The following is a 21,290-nucleotide window of genomic DNA, read 5'->3' as shown; positions in this document are numbered from 1 at the left end:
CTTTCCGCTGCGTTTTCCGAGTTCCTGGGGGTCCAATTGGTCGGGAAAGGGTCATACAAATCGAATCTGAGACCAAAACTTTTTGGTCGAAAATCGGCAAAAAAGTAAGGCTAACCCCTTTGCATTTTTGGCGAAAATTTATATTCGGTCCCATCCTAATTTTTTTTCGAACTATAACACCTCCAACGAACCTGGTAGTATATGCCAATTGGTATGATTGGACGTATCGTGAGTAACGACACGTATATGAGTAATTCCACGCCAAGCGGGACATCTTTCTGACCGCATATGCTTGGAAGTGGTCGTCATTTTTTTTACACATTCTCTGATCAAAATGAATGAATCGAACAGTTCTTTTTTTTTAACTTCAATGGTTCAAAAGTTACAAGGGGTTGAATTTTCGAAAAAACGGCAAAAAATCGAAATCATGCTCTCCTTTTTAATGTCAATATGTCTGGTTGCATTTGTCGTATAAATTGCAGCAAAACCTCATTTCAAAGCTTTCGAACCGTACTTTCGTCTTGTCTATTTCAAATTTATGGAATCTATGATTTTCCATTTATAATAAACAATTATATTATTTAACCGTGATTTTCAAGATGATAATCCCTTTTGAAAATCTTCAGAAAACACGAGCGTGTTCCTTGATTCATTGTCTCAAAAACTTGAGACTTTGAAAGTGGAACTTTGATGAAAACTATATTTAAAAAACGATTCATTCATGCGGGAGGTCGCGTGCTGGCATGGCCAAAAGCAGGGGCGAAGCAGACAACAAACAGTAAAAAAGTCAGGTAACAAACTGTGTGCTAATTTTGCTTTCTATACGATTGGTATGCAATTCCAAAATTCGGAATACATTCCCAGAAATTTTTATTCGTCAAAAATCCGTCCCACTTGACGTAGAATGACTCGTACGTGTATTTACATGCCATCGTGTATACCACTCGGCATCTCGAAAATAAAGTCAGTACATTCTTGACCATCACGAGAGTATACAGGTCTTAAAACTCATATCATCCAAACAGTTTTTAACTGCGAATTTCATATTCGTATGAGGTAGAATTAAATGAATATTTTCGATCGATATTTTTTGACTGCATTTATTTATATAAATGTTATAAAACTTGTATTCGTTTCCAACGTAGATATGGAAAACTAATATAAATCCCAGGTGTAGAGATATACTGTGCGTTGTCATTTATTTTAGGTACTTATTTTTCACTCTGTACGTGTAAGTTATTCAAAGTATATTATAGGTATCAAATAAAGTTACACAAAAATCGTGTAGTTAAAAAATAAAATAATATTTGTTAAAATATTAATTACACGTGAGTGAAAAAATTATTCTACATGGACGGCTTTATGAGACTCATTTGTTTTGCTGCTCTTGACAAAAATCTTCTCGAAATAATAAAACATTGCAATATAAATTTTAGTCTCGTTATTAAAAAAAAAAAACACGCGGCATTATGCCCAACGTTTTCATAAATTCTTTACAAAAATAATGTAAGTATGCTTATGTCACATAAAAGTATGCAGATGCAAATGATTGTTACATATTAATGTTACAAAATAAATTATATGTAGTATGAAGACTTTTTCCCAAAAGCAGCGTTATCTTAAATTACACAACTAGTTTACAAGTTAATTTAATAATTCAAATTTGGACTGAATGATGTTAAGTAAAAGATTCAGGTGCAAAGTCAGTTTTTGATGAGTGTGAATCAATCAAATAAATATCCACTTTACTAAAGAGAATACAAAACGGAGGTAAGTTTTGTAATCCAACCGTTTGTGAAACTTTGCTGCCAATTACATTATATAATTTCGGAATGTTTTTATAGCTCATTGTATGTATTCAGTTTAATATTATTGAAAATAAATGCATTTCTCCGTTCATAAAAGTTCGTCTACTCTTGTAAGACTTTACTTTGAAGCCCACAGATTGATCAATCGACAATTATACCCAATTCTCAGATATTGAAAATAAGCATTGAATGCCAAATAATCCAATTCTTAATATCTAAATAATTTATGTAAAATATCAAAAACTATGGACAGAGATTCCATAATGATCAAAACTGCACCCCAATCATTTTCCGTTAATGCCTGTGCTTACAGAGAATATTATCAGATGTTTTGATTCCAATCGTACTATATTGCATTATCGTAACTTGTAAAATGTACTATTTTACTGTCTTTTCTTCAAGTATTCTAAAGAAAAATAAGTCTTAAAGATGCTAACTTTTTACATAAAATTGGTATCATGCACATCAGAAAGTATATTCTTAAATTAGCGCAACTATTTAAAACTAACAGCAGTATTATTACTTGGTTTGTTCTTAATTTTCAAAAATATATATTATAATATATAACATATGTCTCTTAATAAGGCAACCTTGGTGAAACTACTAACAACATTTTACATACATTTTATAACTTTGAACTTGAAATTGAGAATCTGTAGGCACTTTAGTTTACATTATAAAGATCACGGTTTACATGATGTCGAAGTTTGATGTGAAACATTTATCTTACATATAGTATCTCTTGTATCGATTATATTATTTTCTTCGAGATTCTCAAGTTGTCTAATTGATAGTGAGATTTTTAAATTGAATGTCTTTTGATCCTATCATTAAAATAAGCGCCTTGTTTCAATTATTGTGAAAATATTCTATGTTAAAGTGTTGCGTTCTGAAGTACCTCGTTACAGTAACGAATAATGAAAGTATGAGAACAAATCCAGTTGGAGTTGCTAGTAGCGTAGCTGCGTTATAAATGTGACAGTATGGACATTGCGAACTTCCACAGACCTCACAAATGTTAAGAATATACGTTGACAATGAATCGAATATAGTTTCATTGAAACGTTCTGAAAAAAAAGAATATTCATACATAGAAATAAAAGAGTTGGCATTTGCGATAATCAAAAGATATCAATTATTAGAAATACGTACCAGGAGCATAATAGTCGTAAACTCTAATTGGCAAATATCTGGACATATTGGCGACTGGAAACCATCTTTCAATTGTAAAGTTGACGCATGTTTCTTCCGTGTCTAAGTAGTCGAAGTAAAATAATACTTTTCTTTCTTGGAATCGGGCACGTTGCAAATTTCGAACCTGCCTAGATAAGATGTATCTATCCAAGTTCTGCTGTTGTATGATGTATCCTGTAGGAATGGTGACATCCAGTACAGCCATTCCGGAACGTGTAGATTCATTCACGTTTATCCATCTATAGAAATGTTTGCAATATTAATTATTAATCATACCATGCAAAGAATACTACATTGGAACGACATTTTTTTAGAATTAATTGATAAAATAACCACTGACAATTAGAATTGGTAAAAAAGAGTTACAGCTACAATAAATTAAAACTTTTTGGTTGTAATTACTTTTGACAACTGGTATAGGTGATATGAGACTGATTTCTTCCATGGAAATTGGCTCGTGTTATTAAGTCAAAGGCTCTGATGGGTGGTTGTGTTTGGAATTTCTTGATATCAACATTGTATTGAACAGACATTTGTAAAATGGCGTAACCAGCTCCTTTAGCTTGTACCTGAACTGTACCCCAAGCTTCTGGTATCTAGAAACACAAATTAATAAAAAATTAATGCGAATGCATTATACATCACTGGTGTGAAACTTTCATTGACACAAGTAAAAACTTTACTTATAATTTAACAAGGACATTTTTTTTCAATAAGGTATGTATTTAAGAAGTGAGGTTGAAATCAATACCTCAACAGTTTGGAGTCTTGCCAAGTTTTTCGGGGTGACATACAACGTTTTAGTCTGGCCAGGTAAAGCAGTTGCTTCAATAGTGACAGTCAATTCACTAACGTCCCTAATTCTTTGTCTGACTGTATAGTCCATCAATGCCTTCATGGCCCAGGCAGTGTCTTGCGTCGACGCCCATCCACCATCTGTCAATCTTTGTGCATTAAGCCATTTGACGATGGGTTCAGTCCAGACTTCCTGTCTAGCTACATGCACAAGAAGCGCATAGGCAGTTGTTTCGATATTTTCAGAATCGTAGGCATATGGAAGACGTGGCAATGAGAAAGGCTTTTGATTTTCTAATTTCTGTGGTGGTAGGGGGACAACTTCTCTACCCCAGTAAGTTAGACCATCCTCTCGCCTTGCCAAATTTGTTAAAATGTTAAAACCTTGTTCTGCAGACGAGGCTTTGGCTAGCAGCAATGCATATGCCACTATTGATACTTCGTAAGGCTTTCCACTTTGCTCAAGCAAGTCCAAATTTTGCTCAAGCCACTTCACTGCCTTTGCTGCTGCTAATGCCACTTGAGCTCCCAAGCCCCCCTTCAAATCCTTCACCGTTTCCAGAGTAATCAGAACATGTGCAGTAAGTGATATGTTTCTGTGTTTAATTGGATTATCTTCATAATTTAATGAACTGTTCATTTTTCTGTCTGGTAGCCACGTTATTTCGTAAAATGAACCTTCCCATGTCTGATGTTGCAAGATCCAAGCAACTGCATCGGAAATTACATTTGGATCAATGTACAGATAGTTTTCCCATTCATAAAATCTAGCTTCTTGGAAAACTCTGGCACAATATGCAGTCAACCAGACACTGGATGCTGAATTATTCCAATCACTGCGAAACAGACTGAAAGATCCATCGGGCATCATGAAAGACAATTGTCTTTGGTACCCTATATTCATGTAATAGAAACTGTCCTTTTCCTGAGTAATGTTGCGTTGATTTATCAATCTCATATAGAGAGTGGTGTACATATTGGCAGCAAAACTGAACATATTTTGCTCGGCTGCATCCATTGGCAAACCCAGTAAACTTGTAGCATTTACTGGCATTGTGGGGAAAATGGGACCGACAACATCACCAACGATACTAATTGTTGCTTTGTTTGAACCATATATGTAGTAACGATTTTCTTCGTACGGTATAATAGGTGTTTCTGTGATGTTTACGTGCATGTACTGGAATACATAAGCTCGATTACTCAAATCAAGTAGAATTGACTGATGTCTGTGCTGAGGTAAGCCATCAGCCTCGACATGCAACGTCCGTGTAACTTGATCTCTGCCGATTAACGTTGTTGCATAAATGTGAACTTTGATGTCCCCTAATCTTGTAGGTACTATAGGCAAGTATACGACAGTAGCATCTTGCGCATGTATCCAAATGAAAAATTGATGTTCGCCAAAAGATGTTCTTGGGCTATAAGATTGCACTATCCCGTTTGCTTCAACATGGACAAATTTGTAATCTTTTGAATCCGACAAAACTACTGTCGCCTCTATGTTCATCTTCATGTAGTTGAATACAGACACTCGTATTCCGACCTGTTCACCTTGCCGACTATGAGTTGGCATTTCAACATTGATGTAGAATGGCAACATACCAATGTACTCTATAGCTTTAGGCAACATTCCAAAACCTATAGTGGGACTCATACTAAAAGCTGTTACCATCCAATGCACAGGTCTCTTAGGCACATCGATATTAAATATCTGTCTTCCGTGAGGTCCAATGTTAATGTCTTTCCACAACCAAACGTTTTCATATTGTCGTTGCAATCTGTTGAATCTTGATTTTCTGAAGTTAGCTAAATCTGTAGCATTTCCAAGTATACACAGTACTTCGTCTGTTCCGTCGTCACAATCAAATACCCCATCACATTTTTTGTCCAGCCTGTAACACTTACCACTTAAGCATTCTCCGAATCCTTGAGTTCTGTTGCAATAATCCAATCTTCTATAAATTTGAGCATCCGTGAAAACTGCCAAGCCTACGTACTCAAATGTTCTGTTGACATCAACACCATACGTAGATGAGGGGAAGTATACTAGCTCGTCTGGATCTCCTCCGTGAGAAAGCCAAGAATGAGAATGTGTACCATTTGTTTCTTCACCAAAATGTGACATTTTTGTTATGACGTTAGCATAAGTCAACTCGTTGCCAGCTTGCATAGTATAGAAAGCCCTGTCGATTCCAGATAAGCCTACATATGCTCCAGGCTCTCCATAAATTGCGATCTCAACATTTTCACCCGTTCTTGCTTTTTTGTCATTTATAAATAGTGTGAAGTTATTTCTCGATATACCATTCACAGGGAAAGTCAACGAGTCTGCTATAACTTCGCCATAACGTCCCACATGATAAACAATAGCTGTAGCTACTGGAGCCATTTCCGGACTCAATGGTATTGAGAAAGTTCTGATATTATCTTGCATGGTCTCTTGCTGGTGTAGTAGGATGGATCCTTTCGACATTATAATGTAGTTAAAATCGTCGATGTAATAGTTAGTCTGAACATGGAAAATGATATATTCCCCAACTTTGGCATTTGCTGTTGACGTAGAAACTTTGATTTGCTTGTGATTTGGAGATTCATGAGTAATCAGTAGTAGTTCACTCTGCGCTCTATTGCCTTCACCATCTGTTAAATAAGCGTATATTCTCATAGAAGTTACATCGTTCAGTACACGCTGCGCCTGTTGCGGGTTATCGTCAAGCCCCAATTGAGACTTGAGATCAATTTTCATATACCAAATCGCATCACTGTCTGGAACAAGTCGCAAGTATTGAGTATCGAGTGACCGTCGACCTCCACCACGCATTTCAACATCAGCTCTCATCTCCATTCTCGCATTTCTTAGCTGCGATTCCCTTAAAGGAGAGTCGTCGTGGAATGATGCAACTATGTTCAAGGAGAAGGGCATCTGTGGTTTGAAAATTTGTGGTGAACCTCCAAAGAAGTGAATTTTTATGCTAGAGTTGTATATCCTTGCTGTAGAATATCCTGTAATTATTTCTTCCAAAAATCTTTCTCCCACAGTTGCAGTAACCATTACCTCCATTCTGTCCAAAGAAGGTGCAAATTGAAGTAGTTCTCTCATTGGATACCTGAAGGCGTATGTACCGTTAAAAAATCGCAATACTGGTTGTCTTTCTTGAAATTCAGTCGGTTTATTAAACCAAGCCGGATAATATTCGTCGAAGTTGAAATATTTGTCAGTGATTTCATTCTGAGCGGAAGTACTATGGATTCTATCGATAGGGCGAAAACTTGCTCTAATAGTAAGATTTCCTCTGACCGGAGCTCCAGACGTATAATTCGCCTGAACTATACCATGAATGTACGGATCGTTGTCAAAGAAAAATGCAGGCATCGTCACGTTCACTTCAAAACGGGTTTGATAGTATTCTTCAACAGAAAATATCTTTTCCTCTATTTGGCCTTGTGCTGTAATCTGAATTTTCCATTCGCCAAACACAGGTTGGTCCGAAAGTTGATAAGTTAGGGAAACAGTCCCTAAATTACTTTGTCGACTTAGCCACCTTCTCATTACCCTTCCTCTTGGATCCAGCATGTAAACATCGACGGGATCATTGAAAGTTTTCAATTCCGTATTGATGGGAATCGTTCTGAACCTAACGGTTTGTCCCTGCATGTAAACTGGCTTATCTAGTTGAATGAAAATCGTCATGGATCTTTGATTAAACATCAATTTCGTTTCATTTAAAAATGCTTGGCCGCCGGTCAGTGAATTGTACATTCCCTCAATCCTGAGTCTATAATCTCCAGTAATTGACGTAGATGGCATTCGCATCATCAATGTTTCTGGTATGCCTGGTTTCACTTCTTCATGAGCAGCAGCTATCTCGATACCGTTCCATTGGATAGAAGATCGAACAGTCAAAGGCAATGGACTCTGAAGTACATTGACGGCAACTCGATATGTTTGGCCAGGTCGCACCAAACGAGAGGCTACCACAAAGTATGTCCTGTTAAAATAAAATACGTTTTTCTATTTATTTGTAATTTTGGATAGTTTCAAAAGCATACCACATTTTGTACACATAGTATTTATTAGTTCAACTCGGGATGCAAGCATATAAATTACATTATATATATATATATGTGCAACATAAAACATGTAGCATAATCAGCATTGCAAAATAAAGGTGTCATCTCAGGCAATTTCATAATTTAGAATAGAATATAACCTTCGTTGGTGAGGATTATATATCGTCATGTAGAAGTAAAACAATTGTAGATCTTGATTGTTACAAATTTTATTCAGTTACCGTATTGAAAGAAGTATGGTAGTAGGATTGAATAAAATTTTTAAAAAGTTAATCCATGCACTAGAAGTTTTAGCACTAGTTCACAGTGTAAGTGCCAGTTTTTGCCAACATAATTTCATGAACTTGGACAATCATTGTCTTTTTGTAATTCATAATGTGCAGTCTTAAGTCTAAAATTGTGCAGCAACACGAATCATTAGTATATTATATAACTTGATCACGACAAGCAATAATTCGGCAAGCAGCATCACAAATACTACGCCCCAAAAGCATCAACACATTTTCACACATTTTCCATGCTTACATAGGCTGTGGTATCCAACCTTTGTATGCCCAATATGCGTCAGAATATTTAGTATTGTAAATGTCTATCCTGTAAAATAAATTTTAGCATGCTACTTCAATCACCTAGTCTACAGCGAGGAATCATGCAGTATCATTCATTCCAAATGTAAAAGAACATAACTTACGCTTCTTTAATAATGACATTATCATTTTGACCACCATTTCTAGTTCCATATGCAAGATTAGAATCTCTTTCCTGATTTTCATTGTATCGATTGTAATAAGGACGAGTTGGATCCACATTTTCCGGGGTCTGGCCGTACGTGTTGGCCAAACATATCGCCAATGTTAGCCACCACATTTTGCTGTGTAGAAAAAAAAAAAAAAGGGATGGCATTAATAGATGGTTCATTTCCAAACTTTTCTGATCAAGTTTGAGCTAGTAGCCAAAGTTATCAGCCAAACTTGGTGATTATAATTGAAACAAAGTAGTGGAATCCAGTGATCAAAATTTAATCTCTTATCTTAAATTCTAAATATTTTTATAGAAATACAGGCATATAAACTACACTATCCAAATTGAAAGCAGTTGACTTTGGCTGCTTGCTTTGACTCAATCTTTTCTAAGGAATAACAGAAGTGCAATGAATATCTGAAAATTTATCATGGAAAATTCAAGATGATTGCAATAATGCATAAAGGAATTTTTGATTTTTATAAATGAACACTACACCAATTGTTGAGGCTAAGGCATATCTGACTCCATATTTCTATGTTTCTTAGCATTGGTAAAAGAGCAGTCTTTCATAAATGTGTAATCTTTACAACATATCACATATAGTTTCGGATACCTGCACATGCCTGCACTCGTGTAGAGCTGAACGAAGTCTAGGTAACCGTAAAAGTCAATGAATGAATGTAAAAGTAATGCTGAATTTGAAATAAGAAATGTTTCAGCAGCAGCTATTTTCTGCAATGTTACAGTTTATTATTATTGAATTGTGACATCATCTTAGGCTATTGAAAGCCTGTTTTGTGTGGGCAAACATGCTTCACGAATGTATGTCAGAAGACAAATTATTGTTACTTGAAATGGACAGTAAAAAAGGTGCTTACATCCAGACTAAAACATCATAAATATTTCAGCGAATGAGACAATCTTCTATTTACATATAATATTACATCATGAATAAGGCACGAGCGCTGTTTCGTATAAGACACATCCAATAATGGTAAGTTTATTGAATATTAATAAAACTATCGCATTTGATTTGCTAACAACACCTTTGTAATTTTAGTATTAGTATTTTAGATTTTGAATTTTAAGCAGAAACCGAATCGGTCATAAATACGTGTAAAATAATGACCAAGATGTTTTAAGTAAAGTGAAATGGTCATTATGGTTTTTGAACCAATGATTTTCTCATCATTTATGCGAATAGATATACGTACGCCCTATGATTCATGAATACAAAGCAAACTAAATGACCAAGGGATTTAAAGGAAAAGTAAACACGATAGCCAGTATGCTGCAGCTTGGCCACCTAAGAAATGAAGCATAATGAAACAAGCAAGGGGATTTATGTGTGTACCACCCACACATTTTTATGGTGATGACCCTATGACCTGTGTTCAATTAGGAAGATATGTGTACTCTGAAAGCTTAGGAAGAAAAATGAAATGTCAAAATTACATTTTCATTCGCTTCGTTACGTATAAAAAAATAAGTGTAAGAAATGAACAAACGATGGTACGGATGGATTTAGAGTCTGGAAACGCATTTTTCTAACAATAGAGTTGTGATCTGATACACATGCACGCTAGTTCATAGATCGCGGGCGGTTCTCGTGTATTCAGTGGGTGAAAATTTAATAGTTATGTAGCTAATAATAAAAAGGAACAATCTGAGCAGCCCAAAAAACTTAGTCAAACTGTAAATGAGTAGTAAAAACGGTTAAAATTATCAAAATGGCGATAACCTTACCTACACTGATATTTTACATACGTAAATGGGAAAGTTAACGGAAATAAATAAGGAAATGATTATTAAATAGTTATTGGGTCACAAACGGTGGTGCCCTGTAACGTGGGTCATGGATAATGAGCTAATGACCGAAGCGTTTCAACCGAATCAAATAAAACACACGCCGTCACGCCCCTACTTTTATTTCCTAACATAATAAACCGTCCGATTATGGCATAAGATAACGCACGCTTCAATCTTGAACCGATAAGATAGTTTTTATTAGAAAATTGAAGTTTTAACTCAGGTAAGCTGATCGCTTAATGAATACAAGACACGTTTGTGAAACTGCCTGTATCGGATTAGTCAGTATTTGAGTGTCGTGGCGAGAGGGTTTGTTGGTCAACGCCCAAATACCTGAGGAACGAACGGTGCTCACCTGCCGATTACTGGCATGCCGTATCAATGGGATAATCGATTAAATCCACATATTATATCCTGGATAATTCGAATAACACTTTTCACACGGAGTTAATAACTCTGTTTAGCAAGGATAATTTTGAATTTTACTACAAACTAATCACAACACCAGCATTCATGCTCCCAATGTGCCGAACCCAGCTCCTACTTCTCACTCTTGACTTTTGCCACAAACACGACGCCACCCCCACCACACTAGACTTGGAACACTTGTTACCCAGGGCCGTAGTTTGAGGGATCAAAAAATCTCGCCAGAGCCATAATTACATACCATGTGCACTTATTAGCATGGTATTCTTATACTTGTGGTATTCAACTCACACCCGTATTCATAGTCCTTCCTTGAGGAACAAGGATTCCTTGTTCCTCATTTCACGTTTCATAGACCTTCCTCGACAGAACAAGGAGCCTTATTGCCCTCCTTCTTTCAAGGCAGGTCTCGAGCTTCCTTGAGGAAACCTTCGGCACTGCGATTGGCTGTTTCGTTTCGTGTAGCCAATGATTGCGCTTGCGCTTGGCGTCTATGCACTTATGACCCGTATGACGCACGATCACAGCCAGTCCACAGGTTATACACTCTTGTTCTTTGAGGTTATACACTCTCATCACCGACGCAACTTGACAATGAGAGCCAAGCGGTTTAAGTTAGATTTAAATATAGCCGAGTGGCGCTTCGATTAGCAGTTTTACCACTAAAAGCAATCACATATCCCAATATGTCCTCCTTCCGGAAGGGAGAGCCAAGTTGTGACTATGTAACGAGGACGCCTCTGAGATTCAAGGAAGCCTTCATCAATGTATCCTTTATCCTTGAGATGCCTTGAGATAAGGAGAGTTTTCGCCTAGTGACCACGAGTGTCGCTGCGATAGAGGGATGCAGGCCACGATGCAGGCTGTGTGAGAGAGACGGAAACTTGTTAAGCCTGCATTCCTCTATCGCAGCGACACTCGTGGTCACTAGGCGAAACGATCGGTGCTTCAATAAGAGTGCATACCCCCCACCACCGGAGTTTCCAGACCTGTATGTAAGACCGTACCCTGACCACCACCACAATACTTTCAGTATGGACCATGCGGTATTAAATGAACGAAGAGACATCTTGATAACGCACGAGTACATGATTCTGGATAATGAATTGGATTATCTTCTTACCCCGAAAATTGCTACCGGTTTAATCGATTTCCTTCTCGCTTCTTCTTTTTCTCCGGTCATTCACATGTCCAATTGACAATACTAGACGTTTCAATTCTTTAGCATTTGGCCGTTGTTTCAGTACCCATTTCCACGAGCGTCTTTCTGCGGTCCGCCTATGGCGTGGCGCTGTCGCGTCAATTTGACGCCCGTGAAAATCCAGCTTTAGTGCAAGTCTTGTCCATAGTGACAAGCTTGGGCACTCGCGGCGCTACTCGTGTTCGCGCCATATTCGCGCTCCATGGAGACTGTATTCTAGTCTCCATGTTCGCGCTCAGAATTTTTTTTCTTGAATTTCGCACATATTGTCAGTAGAGAATCTGTTATTATTGTATGTACATAAAATATGTGAATCTGCCAAATCATATCAATTTGGGACAAAAAATACGGTCAGGACGATATCGTGGACGTAAAATTAATAGTTTTTTTACTTCAGTAAAAATTCGGTAAACATTGTTCAGATTTTGAATAAATTGGCAGGATATCATTGAATAAAATTGATGGCTTTGGACAATCAGCTTTTAATCAAAATTGTTAGATACTTCGTACAATCCGGCTAGAGTTTATGATGTATCGTGCGCAAAAATAATTAAAACCGTAGCTGAAGATCAGTCCTGATTCGCCGCGTGGTTGCCAATTTTTATGAATTATAAACTGAAGATAGGATTTGACTTATTCGAACAAAAATGAGCAACTTTGCGTATAATGAAATGACGGAAAAACTAGTTACAAAAATCCTTGCACCATTTACTAACCTCAAATCTGATACAATTGTTTGGTGAATATTTTAAAAGCCCCTTGTAATAAATTGTTTTAATGAAAGTAAGACTAAATTATGAAAAATGATGAGTAGAATTAGCTTTACGACTAAATCAACTGGTTTAATTCGGGAAGCCAGATTGTTTTGAAAATTTCAAAAATTCTGGAATAGCAATATTTTATGTAGTCAGTATATCATGCATGCAAATTGGTTGTCATGAAAAGAAGTTTTTGCTTCAGACTTCGCAGAAATTGTTCAACGTGAAATGCAGAAAGCATCAAGGTTGAAGAGAGAACTGGCAATGATGGCAGAAAATCCTCCGGAGGGTATTTGCTGCTATCCGAAAAATGACAAAACTGACGTTTTGTCTGCTAATATCTTGGGGCCACGTGGGAGCCCTTACGAGGGCGGATTATTCCAACTAGAAATTGAAATACCAGAAATTTACCCTTTTGAACCCCCTAGGATGAAGTTTTTAACACCTGTTTACCACCCCAACATAGATGACGCAGGAAGAATCTGTATGGACTTGTTAAAAATGCCACCAAAAGGAGGCTGGAAACCAACGATAAACATAGAAAATTTACTGACTGCCATTCAACTACTACTCAGTTACCCAAATCCTGATGATCCGCTTATGGCTGAAATAGCTGAAGAATATCGCTTCAACAAAGTCGAGTTTGAAAGAAAGGCTCGCAAAAGTACAGCAGAAAATGCAATGAAAAAAAGAAAATATGAATTTTAGAATCTGTATCAGATATTTTGGTTCAAATGTGAATTTTATTTCATAAATTCCATAGAGTATAAGAAGCAACAGTAAATTAACGTTAATCGGTAATATATAAGCACGTAGCAATAAGCAGTTAATTTAATAGTTACAGAGTGTGTTGGATCAACTTGGGTAATTTAATAAAGAATTAAAATACCATAACTATATCACATAGAATATTAACGAATAATTGTCAGATCGAGTCAGTTTTTAAAAATTTAATTAAAAATTTTTTGTATTTTTATTTTATTTTAGTTTTTACGTTTTCTTAGAACATGAATAAAATGCTTAAAACATCCGTCGTCAAATAATTATATGTGCAGTAGTCAAACAGCCTTTTGATGCTGGCTTGTCAAGCTTATAAGATAGGTTGAAAACGATTGATAATTATTCTTACGAACTTACTTCCTAATTTTCAAGATATAAATGTTCAATAATATTTTTTTTTAGTACAAAAACGATAACCACTACAGCTGACACATTGTATGCGCGCATTGAAATCATTGTAACAAATTTAGATTAACATAGTTTGAGTATAAATCATAAATTATTTTAAAAAATTTAGGGAAAGTTTTTAGATTATGAACTCAATGAAGTCAAAATTCTTTTGCGTACTGCAACAAACTCAGTAACAATAATTCAAACGTTAACAAGCTTTTCTTTAGTTAATACAATGCATATTGAGGCACATAGCGAAAGGCAATAGGCAGTAATTTGAACATTAAGTTTTAGATACATCTCTATCATTTAGCCATGTAAATTTACTGTATAAAAGCGATTAAAATTGCCATTTATTATTATCATTGCTCTTTAGCACAGTAATTTTGTACAGATATTGGATAAATATTTGGAGTATCAAAATTTTCTAAATAAATTTTGTAAAAAGTTTAAAAAGTTGTAGAAACGTTTTTGAGCAAAAGCCGAGTATAATTTATCTTCTATGCTAAATTAGAAACGTCATGAACGCTCTTGATATAAATTTCTTTTTTTTCCTTACGCAGTACCGCAGGCTAGTTGACTGGCGCAATAATGTGAGTTTAGCATTTGATTTTCGTCATCAATTAATTCATCAATTTGCCGTACCCACATTCGTCATGAATATGCTAATCAGAAGAGATCTGAGTTCTATTGAGCCTTACCATAAATACATCTAGTAGCAATACAAGTCGTTGTTAGGACTACAAAATATTAAATTCAACATTAACACGGTATAATGCTTATTCTGCGTATCAAAATCCTTAGATCGAGAATAAAATTTATTACGCATTGTCATATTGTGCAGCTGATTGTATAATATACAAGTAGATTGATATTTAAGTAGAAAAGATAACAGGATCTTCTGTTATTTCAAATAATATATTAATATTATTATAATTATCACTTCACAGTTACTATCATGATATGAGCTGCTCTTTACATGTAAATCAGCCATTTATATTAGGTCAAGAGCTTACTTATCTATCGCGCATTCAAGTAAAGGGTCATCCGGAATTAGTGCTAGTGTATTTAATTTGTTACCTGCAATATTACCTACCGTAATATTTATCAAGATACTTATTTGAACAGCAGCGTCAGCGCATTATCATATAAAAATCTTCCTGAGCAGGATTTTGGTCTTGTTGCATGATATCTTTTAGGCGTGGAGACATCGGAACATACTCAGCATTATCAATTGGTGTATGGTTAGTATTTGTTTTATCCTCTGGCGTTGGTGTTGGTGTGGTATCCTCTTGAGTACTAGGCGTAGCTGATCTCGTTCCACCTTCCGAATCTAGACCATCGTCACTTATGCTGTATGGTAAAGAAATTGATATGAAATTTGATCTGCTCAACTTCCTAGCAGAGTTTCGATTCGCATTACCCTAAATAGTAATGTTGACACTAACCTTCCATTGCGGGTGGATCCAGATCCACAGCGTTGTCTCGGAGGTAAAGGTGGAGGGGGTTGTCTGGGGCCACAAGGCCCAAAAAGTAGTTCCTCCGGGTCTTCGTACAAATTAAATGGCATTTTTATAGTCCTCGATGGATCAATCTCATCCATAATCTCTTCATAGATACCCGAAGCAACTGAGATGTTAGAAACTCTTCTCGGGCAAGGTTCTTCTAGTTCTTCCAGACTTGATCCAATGTTTGGAATACTGGCTGGTTCTGGTTGATAGACATTGTCGACAGCTCGGGTACATATGTTTATTTTTGAACGGGATACATTTCCCAAAATTTTGTTCTCTGATATGTCGTCTAATAACTTTGCCTCGCTACCAGATCTTGTCGACAGTAACAAACCCAAGCCAGCACTTATCAAACTGGATGCAACTTTGGATTTCAATACAGGACAAGTACCAGAGTCCCCATCATTGTGAATGGAAATTCTTAAGTCTCCTTCACTAAGACTTAAAGGCCTTTCATTTAGATGCTTGTGTCGTGGTCCTCTTCCCTGCGTTAAAAAGTCCTGGAGCAATCTTACGGCTTCAAAGCAGAACAAATGCAATTCGCCAACGCCTCCACGAAACTCTTTGGATGTGTGAATCACACAAATTCGTTTCACATCTTCTGGTCGACCTGCGGCTGGAAGATGAAATTGACTCAACTCTTTCCATTCCAAGCTTTCTTTTATTTCTCCGGAATTGACGTCCTTGACGAAAACGCCCAAACGACTGGCTACGAGATCGCCATGAAGCCCTGCAATCACAAGACCACAAAAATGCAGTCACTGCTGTTGTGATAATATTAAAGTTAAAACACAATACTCAACCGTGAGGCTGTTAACAGTCGAATCTATGAGCTATTAGGATGTTAAAATACCAACTGTGCGTAACAATAACAAAGTATTTTACAATATCCGAGTACTAAAATATTGGCATATTCATGAAAATACCGAATAATGTGCCAAGAAAAAATGTATATGTGCGATGAAGGTAAAGTTTAAAAATTTATTTTAATTTCTAATACCTGTGAGACCTGCACCTCTTGAATGTGCATTATCGACCATTGAAACATGGAACATGCCTTCCATGAAACGATGTCTTCTGGGCTTAAGTACCTGCCTAAGATTTGCCATCCAGCGTTGACTTTCAGTTTCAGAATTCCCACACAGATATAGAAGAGGTTTTCTTTCGCTCGGAGGAAAAATACCGAATGCAAACTGTTTGGACCTGGATTCTGTACGACAGATAATAGCATCTGTCGGTATTTTTATCGCGTTATCACGATCCTTGGGTACCGTAGCTCCGCCGCTACTTATACCGCAGTCTAATCTAACTTCTATTCCAAGACCCGGACCCAATTTTCTCACCGAACACCAATGACGTCTCCAGACTTTCCAAGGTGCTAGAGAACGTTTTCTTACTCTTTGGGTCATTCCTCTGTTGCCAGGTAGTTTGGCATCCAGAAATCCACAGATCTCTGCATCTTCGCCAGCCATTTTCCTGTTTCCAAAAAATTGAAAACAAATTAAAAACGTCGCTTCTATTTGTCAATCTCGATACACTTTGGATGACACATTGATATTATATTAATCTAGAAGACATAATTTTTAATGGTCTGATTATTGATAAACATCATTTATCACCCAGTATTTACTGAAAATTTCATTTTGATTACTGTAGTTTGCTATTTTATATCTTTGTGGCTAATTTACAGTTGTTCAATCTCGTCGTATCTTATGGTAATGGCTTTGATTTCAAAATTACTAGATTTTTAATAATATCTCCAAGACCGAAGAGGTTTTGTCGGGCTGTAACAAGTTAATATCCGAAATTCGGGCTCAGAGAAAAGAATGTAAATAAAATTGACCGTTTCCATTTAAAAATCTACGTCATATGCGTGCTGCGTGTGAGTTATCAGCCTGCAGCTACTCCAAAAACAACCGTACTATACCTACATCTCGAGTTAAAATCTGATGCAGTATAACAGTTACGATATTCCGCGAGTATATTGTTTGAAACGTAATCAATGAACGATGTAAATAGATACGGTTGATCGAGGATGCAGGTGAAAAACACAGGTATAACTGTATAATTTTACCAAAAAAGAAAAACAAAAACAATAGAAAACAAGTGTACAAATGTAAAGAGATAATAAACTACATATCTATCCAAATAAAAGAATGATATATTCGGCAGTGTTACGCTACATGACTTGTCGAAGCGTATAAATTTCCACCCTATTAATTATTTCGGTAAATTATTACAACAATGTATATACCACAGATATGTAAAATAAACAACTCACCGTGTTTGAAAAACGAACGTTTCTGCCCCGGAAAACGTCAAACACCGGTCACAGCACAACACAACACGGTAATTATATTATCGATAACGCTTACGCCCCGCGCTCCGCGAAGCCGAAGCTGCGCCTTGAGTTACTGAACTTTAAGCTCGTTAGCGTATAATTAATTATATAGTCAACGAATGTCCGCAGGCAGCGATGCAACGCCAGCCGTCAGCTACGATAGCTGCCTCGAGACTTGAGACAACGGAGTGCAGCGGCGTCTGACTGCCGGATCGTTTCCACCGCTTCGAACCTTTTCCAGTGCCTTCAACCGGGGATAACACCGGGCGGTGTGTTCGTGACGCACCGTCTCCCCTCCCAGCCCCCTTGCTTTTGGAATCATGCTGGAATCGATATGCGAACCCCACCCAAGGGTTGCAGTTATTGTCTTCCCAGGTCACCCAGGTGTCAAAAACCCCTTGATTATTCGCATTCCGTCAACGCAATTATTATACCTATACAATAGATATATATCGTATATACTTTTCGACAGTCATGCGATTTATTTTTCTAGTAATTCTGACTCGTATTTATGCACGCATGTAGGTATGTACTGCATAAATTGTATACGTAAGTGTAATAAAATACCGTTCATCAATATACATTCGAATTCTAATTTGTATATCTTATATAGGTATACGTGTGTTATTCCACTGCGGTTGTAAATATTATTATATTGGAAAAATAATACGCAGACGTTATACCTGGAAACTATAGCAACAGCGGCTATAATGGTTCACTTTAGTAAATCAGATCGGAGATACCGTAATAAACGGATGGAATCGGTAGTTCTAAATATTTATCTAAAGAATTCAGACCGAATGGTGATATATTTGACCGGCTATATTTGAAATACAATTGAATGGATATATAAATATTCGATCGGCGATCGCGTTGAGTATTATAATTGCGGTGAATCGCAAATTGCGATACTAATTCATTGTTGCCAGTTATACGGGCCTGGATTATATTTAACTTTAAAAAAAAAGAAATGAAAACGTTAAATAAAAGTCGAAGACTATTAATATGAGCGTAACGCACACTGCAGATGGTAAATAAACTTTTCAACTTGATACGTAAGTTTTTTATTAACCTGCAGTTTACGATTAATTTTCGTGGGGTCCATTTTTGTGTACATCGTACACATCGAATTACACGGTTATAACTGTATGCGTGTAAGAGATGAAAGTACAAGAATATATAACATTGCTTCAAGACGTTAGGTTTTAGAAATTAGGCTGAATACCTTGGCCCATTTCTATTATATACGTATAAAAGTACCTACGTGTACGCGAGTACAAGATTATACCTAGAATATTATACACGTGCGGAACAATTGTCACGAGCATACATGTATAATATTATTTATCGCAGAGGCACGCGATCAGATCGTTATACACGCTGTAAGTAATTGTGCAAGCGAAGCAAAAATGTGGCAATTCATCATTGCCATTTTTGTATTCTTATTTCAGGTATTAATTCGTATTAGACGCGCATACGCGTAGCTTCAACCGCATATGTATAACGTGTAATGTTCGAGCAGTAACGCGATAATACTATTCTGCATTATTTTCAGGGCTGAGCAGAATTAAGTATGTATGTACCTCGAGCAAATCAAGGCGGTCTGCTCATGGCCTTAAATAATCACGAACGAGAAACGACGTTAGATATATTTTCTATTCTAATATATATATATATATATATATATATATATATATTTGATGAAATATTTAGATGTACCTAATACGTTTCTTGCTACTGCAGCTGTTACAATAACAATGTATAATTCGGTGAAATTATAATGCCACGCTGGGGACATGGGTATAATAACTGATTTATATAAGTTGTTTCAAATTAAATTACGTTCAATTATAATAATCTATTGTTAAAATGATTAATCGATTCGGTCGGAATGCGTATAATTACACGGAGTAAAAAAATACGACGGACGATATACTTATGCCCGTGGGAATTGATCACTCGGCCGCGTATGCGGGGAGTTGATAATTATAATAGCTGCAAAGATGTCGAAAATAGGTGAAAAATTTCATAACACCTAGAGTTTTGAAAGAAACGGGACGGCAAATAAGACCTATACACTTCGTAATTAGGAACGAACAGTTTGTCGTAAGCAATATTTATGGGTCTGTTTTCGAAGTTTCCGCTTAGTTGAAAAAATAGAACAGCAGAACAGAATGTATGTCAGTTATTTTATACTATTGTTACAAATTCTCAGATTCGAAGGATGCCTTACGCGATTTCTTCTAAAATATTGTACGACATGATATAATAAATTTTTATTCTATTATACATACCATATTGTAATGTATAAATGTATAATACGGATAGGTCGGGATAAAGGTATTACAGAATTTGAGAACATATTCACTACCCTAATGAAGATATTCATATGTCAAATCAATATAATGTTTTCAAAGAACTCAGCGTGTAATATGTTACACGATTCATATAGTAGATTCCATAAAACGTATAAGAAATCACATAATAAATCACAAAAGCACGAATCATCAGACATACCAGATAAAAAATCATATAAAAAAACTATGTAGTGAACTATGTGAATTTGTATTCAGTATGTGTAATGATTTGTGCTTTCGTAATATAATGTAATAATGATTTCTTACATATTTTATCAAATTTACAAAATAAATCATGTAATAAATCACACGTTAAATTCTTTCAATACATCTTATGATTTGTCACGTAAACATTTTCAGTAGGGTACTCACAATTGTAAAAGATGATCACATTCCCCCATTACCTATTAATAGTTATAGTATTCAATCATAATTATCCTTGAACGTATGGGCCTGAAAAGTATTTTCAACTTTTTATATCGGTATGTTACCTACCTATAGCCTGGACATTCTCCAGCATGTAAACGATACCTATATCCGCCTAGAGATATGCGTATACAAATACATACGTTATATATTGTATATCGTACTAACGATCAGTCGTTTTGTATGTGACGTTCGTCTTCGTAATTATGTCAGTTTTAATTTTCACACTAATTGGATGAGGTATCCTATTTTATACGTTTTGTGGTTCGTTCGGTATACCTACACTATATATATCTACAAATGCAGCATATTGTGTTGAAGAATTGCAAAGAAAGTTACAGTTTTGGCTGGCGTTCATTCGCATACATACTTATAATGTATTGAGTAATAATTTTTAGTTTTATATACTTCAATAAAACGTTATGCTTGCAATTATAAGCCGATTCTGACGAAGCAGTACGGTTACAATTTATAGCAACACGGAATGCGTATCGTTCACATTTTATAGATATACACTAACAACTATTTTTAAATTGAATAAAATTGTAATCACGACATATGCAAATTCGTACAATCCAGTATTTCCAAAAATTCCATTTCGCGGTTCCTGGGACATGACTGTTTTGAGACGGTGAAGTTTTTAATTATTTTAAACGACGCTGTGCAGGCGTTATGT

The 21,290-nt window shown here is 36.1% G+C and overlaps 3 protein-coding genes across 9 annotated transcripts; 1 reads left to right on the top strand and 2 right to left on the bottom strand.

Moving 5' to 3' along the window:
- Window positions 1–1,084: 1,084 nt before the first annotated feature.
- On the bottom strand, window positions 1,085–11,240 carry LOC107222095 (CD109 antigen). 3 transcript variants are annotated; one of them, XM_046739987.1, is made up of 7 exons: window positions 10,758–11,240; window positions 8,563–8,742; window positions 8,397–8,465; window positions 3,754–7,789; window positions 3,405–3,598; window positions 2,961–3,241; window positions 1,085–2,875 (listed from the first exon to the last, which is right to left on the bottom strand). In XM_046739987.1, the coding sequence occupies exons 2-7, from the start codon at window positions 8,736–8,738 to the stop codon at window positions 2,658–2,660; spliced, it is 4,974 nt and encodes a 1,657-aa protein (XP_046595943.1). In that variant the 5' UTR covers window positions 8,739–8,742; window positions 10,758–11,240; the 3' UTR covers window positions 1,085–2,657. The 3 variants fall into 3 exon arrangements, with proteins under 3 accessions (XP_046595943.1, XP_046595942.1, XP_015516797.1); XM_046739986.1 differs by having other exon boundaries at window positions 10,780–11,240; XM_015661311.2 differs by lacking the exon at window positions 8,397–8,465 and having other exon boundaries at window positions 10,780–11,239.
- A 1,022-nt stretch (window positions 11,241–12,262) lies between these two features.
- Window positions 12,263–13,983, top strand: LOC107222090 (ubiquitin-conjugating enzyme E2 T). 5 transcript variants are annotated; one of them, XM_046740301.1, is made up of 2 exons: window positions 12,263–12,458; window positions 13,012–13,983. In XM_046740301.1, exon 2 carries the CDS (start codon window positions 13,038–13,040, stop codon window positions 13,515–13,517), a length of 480 nt encoding a protein of 159 aa, XP_046596257.1. In that variant the 5' UTR covers window positions 12,263–12,458; window positions 13,012–13,037; the 3' UTR covers window positions 13,518–13,983. The 5 variants fall into 5 exon arrangements, with proteins under 5 accessions (XP_046596257.1, XP_046596256.1, XP_015516793.1 ...); XM_046740300.1 differs by having other exon boundaries at window positions 12,264–12,415; XM_015661307.2 differs by having other exon boundaries at window positions 12,265–12,401.
- Window positions 13,984–14,107: 124 nt separating this feature from the next.
- Window positions 14,108–18,035, bottom strand: LOC107222089. Its single transcript, XM_015661304.2, has 4 exons — window positions 17,772–18,035; window positions 16,491–16,966; window positions 15,428–16,220; window positions 14,108–15,332 (listed from the first exon to the last, which is right to left on the bottom strand). Exons 2-4 carry the CDS (start codon window positions 16,960–16,962, stop codon window positions 15,113–15,115), a joined length of 1,485 nt encoding a protein of 494 aa, XP_015516790.1. The 5' UTR covers window positions 16,963–16,966; window positions 17,772–18,035; the 3' UTR covers window positions 14,108–15,112.
- Window positions 18,036–21,290: the final 3,255 nt, after the last annotated feature.

Source organism: Neodiprion lecontei, chromosome 5 (genome assembly GCF_021901455.1).
Source record: "Neodiprion lecontei isolate iyNeoLeco1 chromosome 5, iyNeoLeco1.1, whole genome shotgun sequence".
NCBI classification, from domain to species: Eukaryota; Metazoa; Arthropoda; class Insecta; order Hymenoptera; family Diprionidae; genus Neodiprion; species Neodiprion lecontei.
Note: the sequence above shows the minus strand (reverse complement) of the source record. Positions and strands in the feature narration are given on the sequence as shown.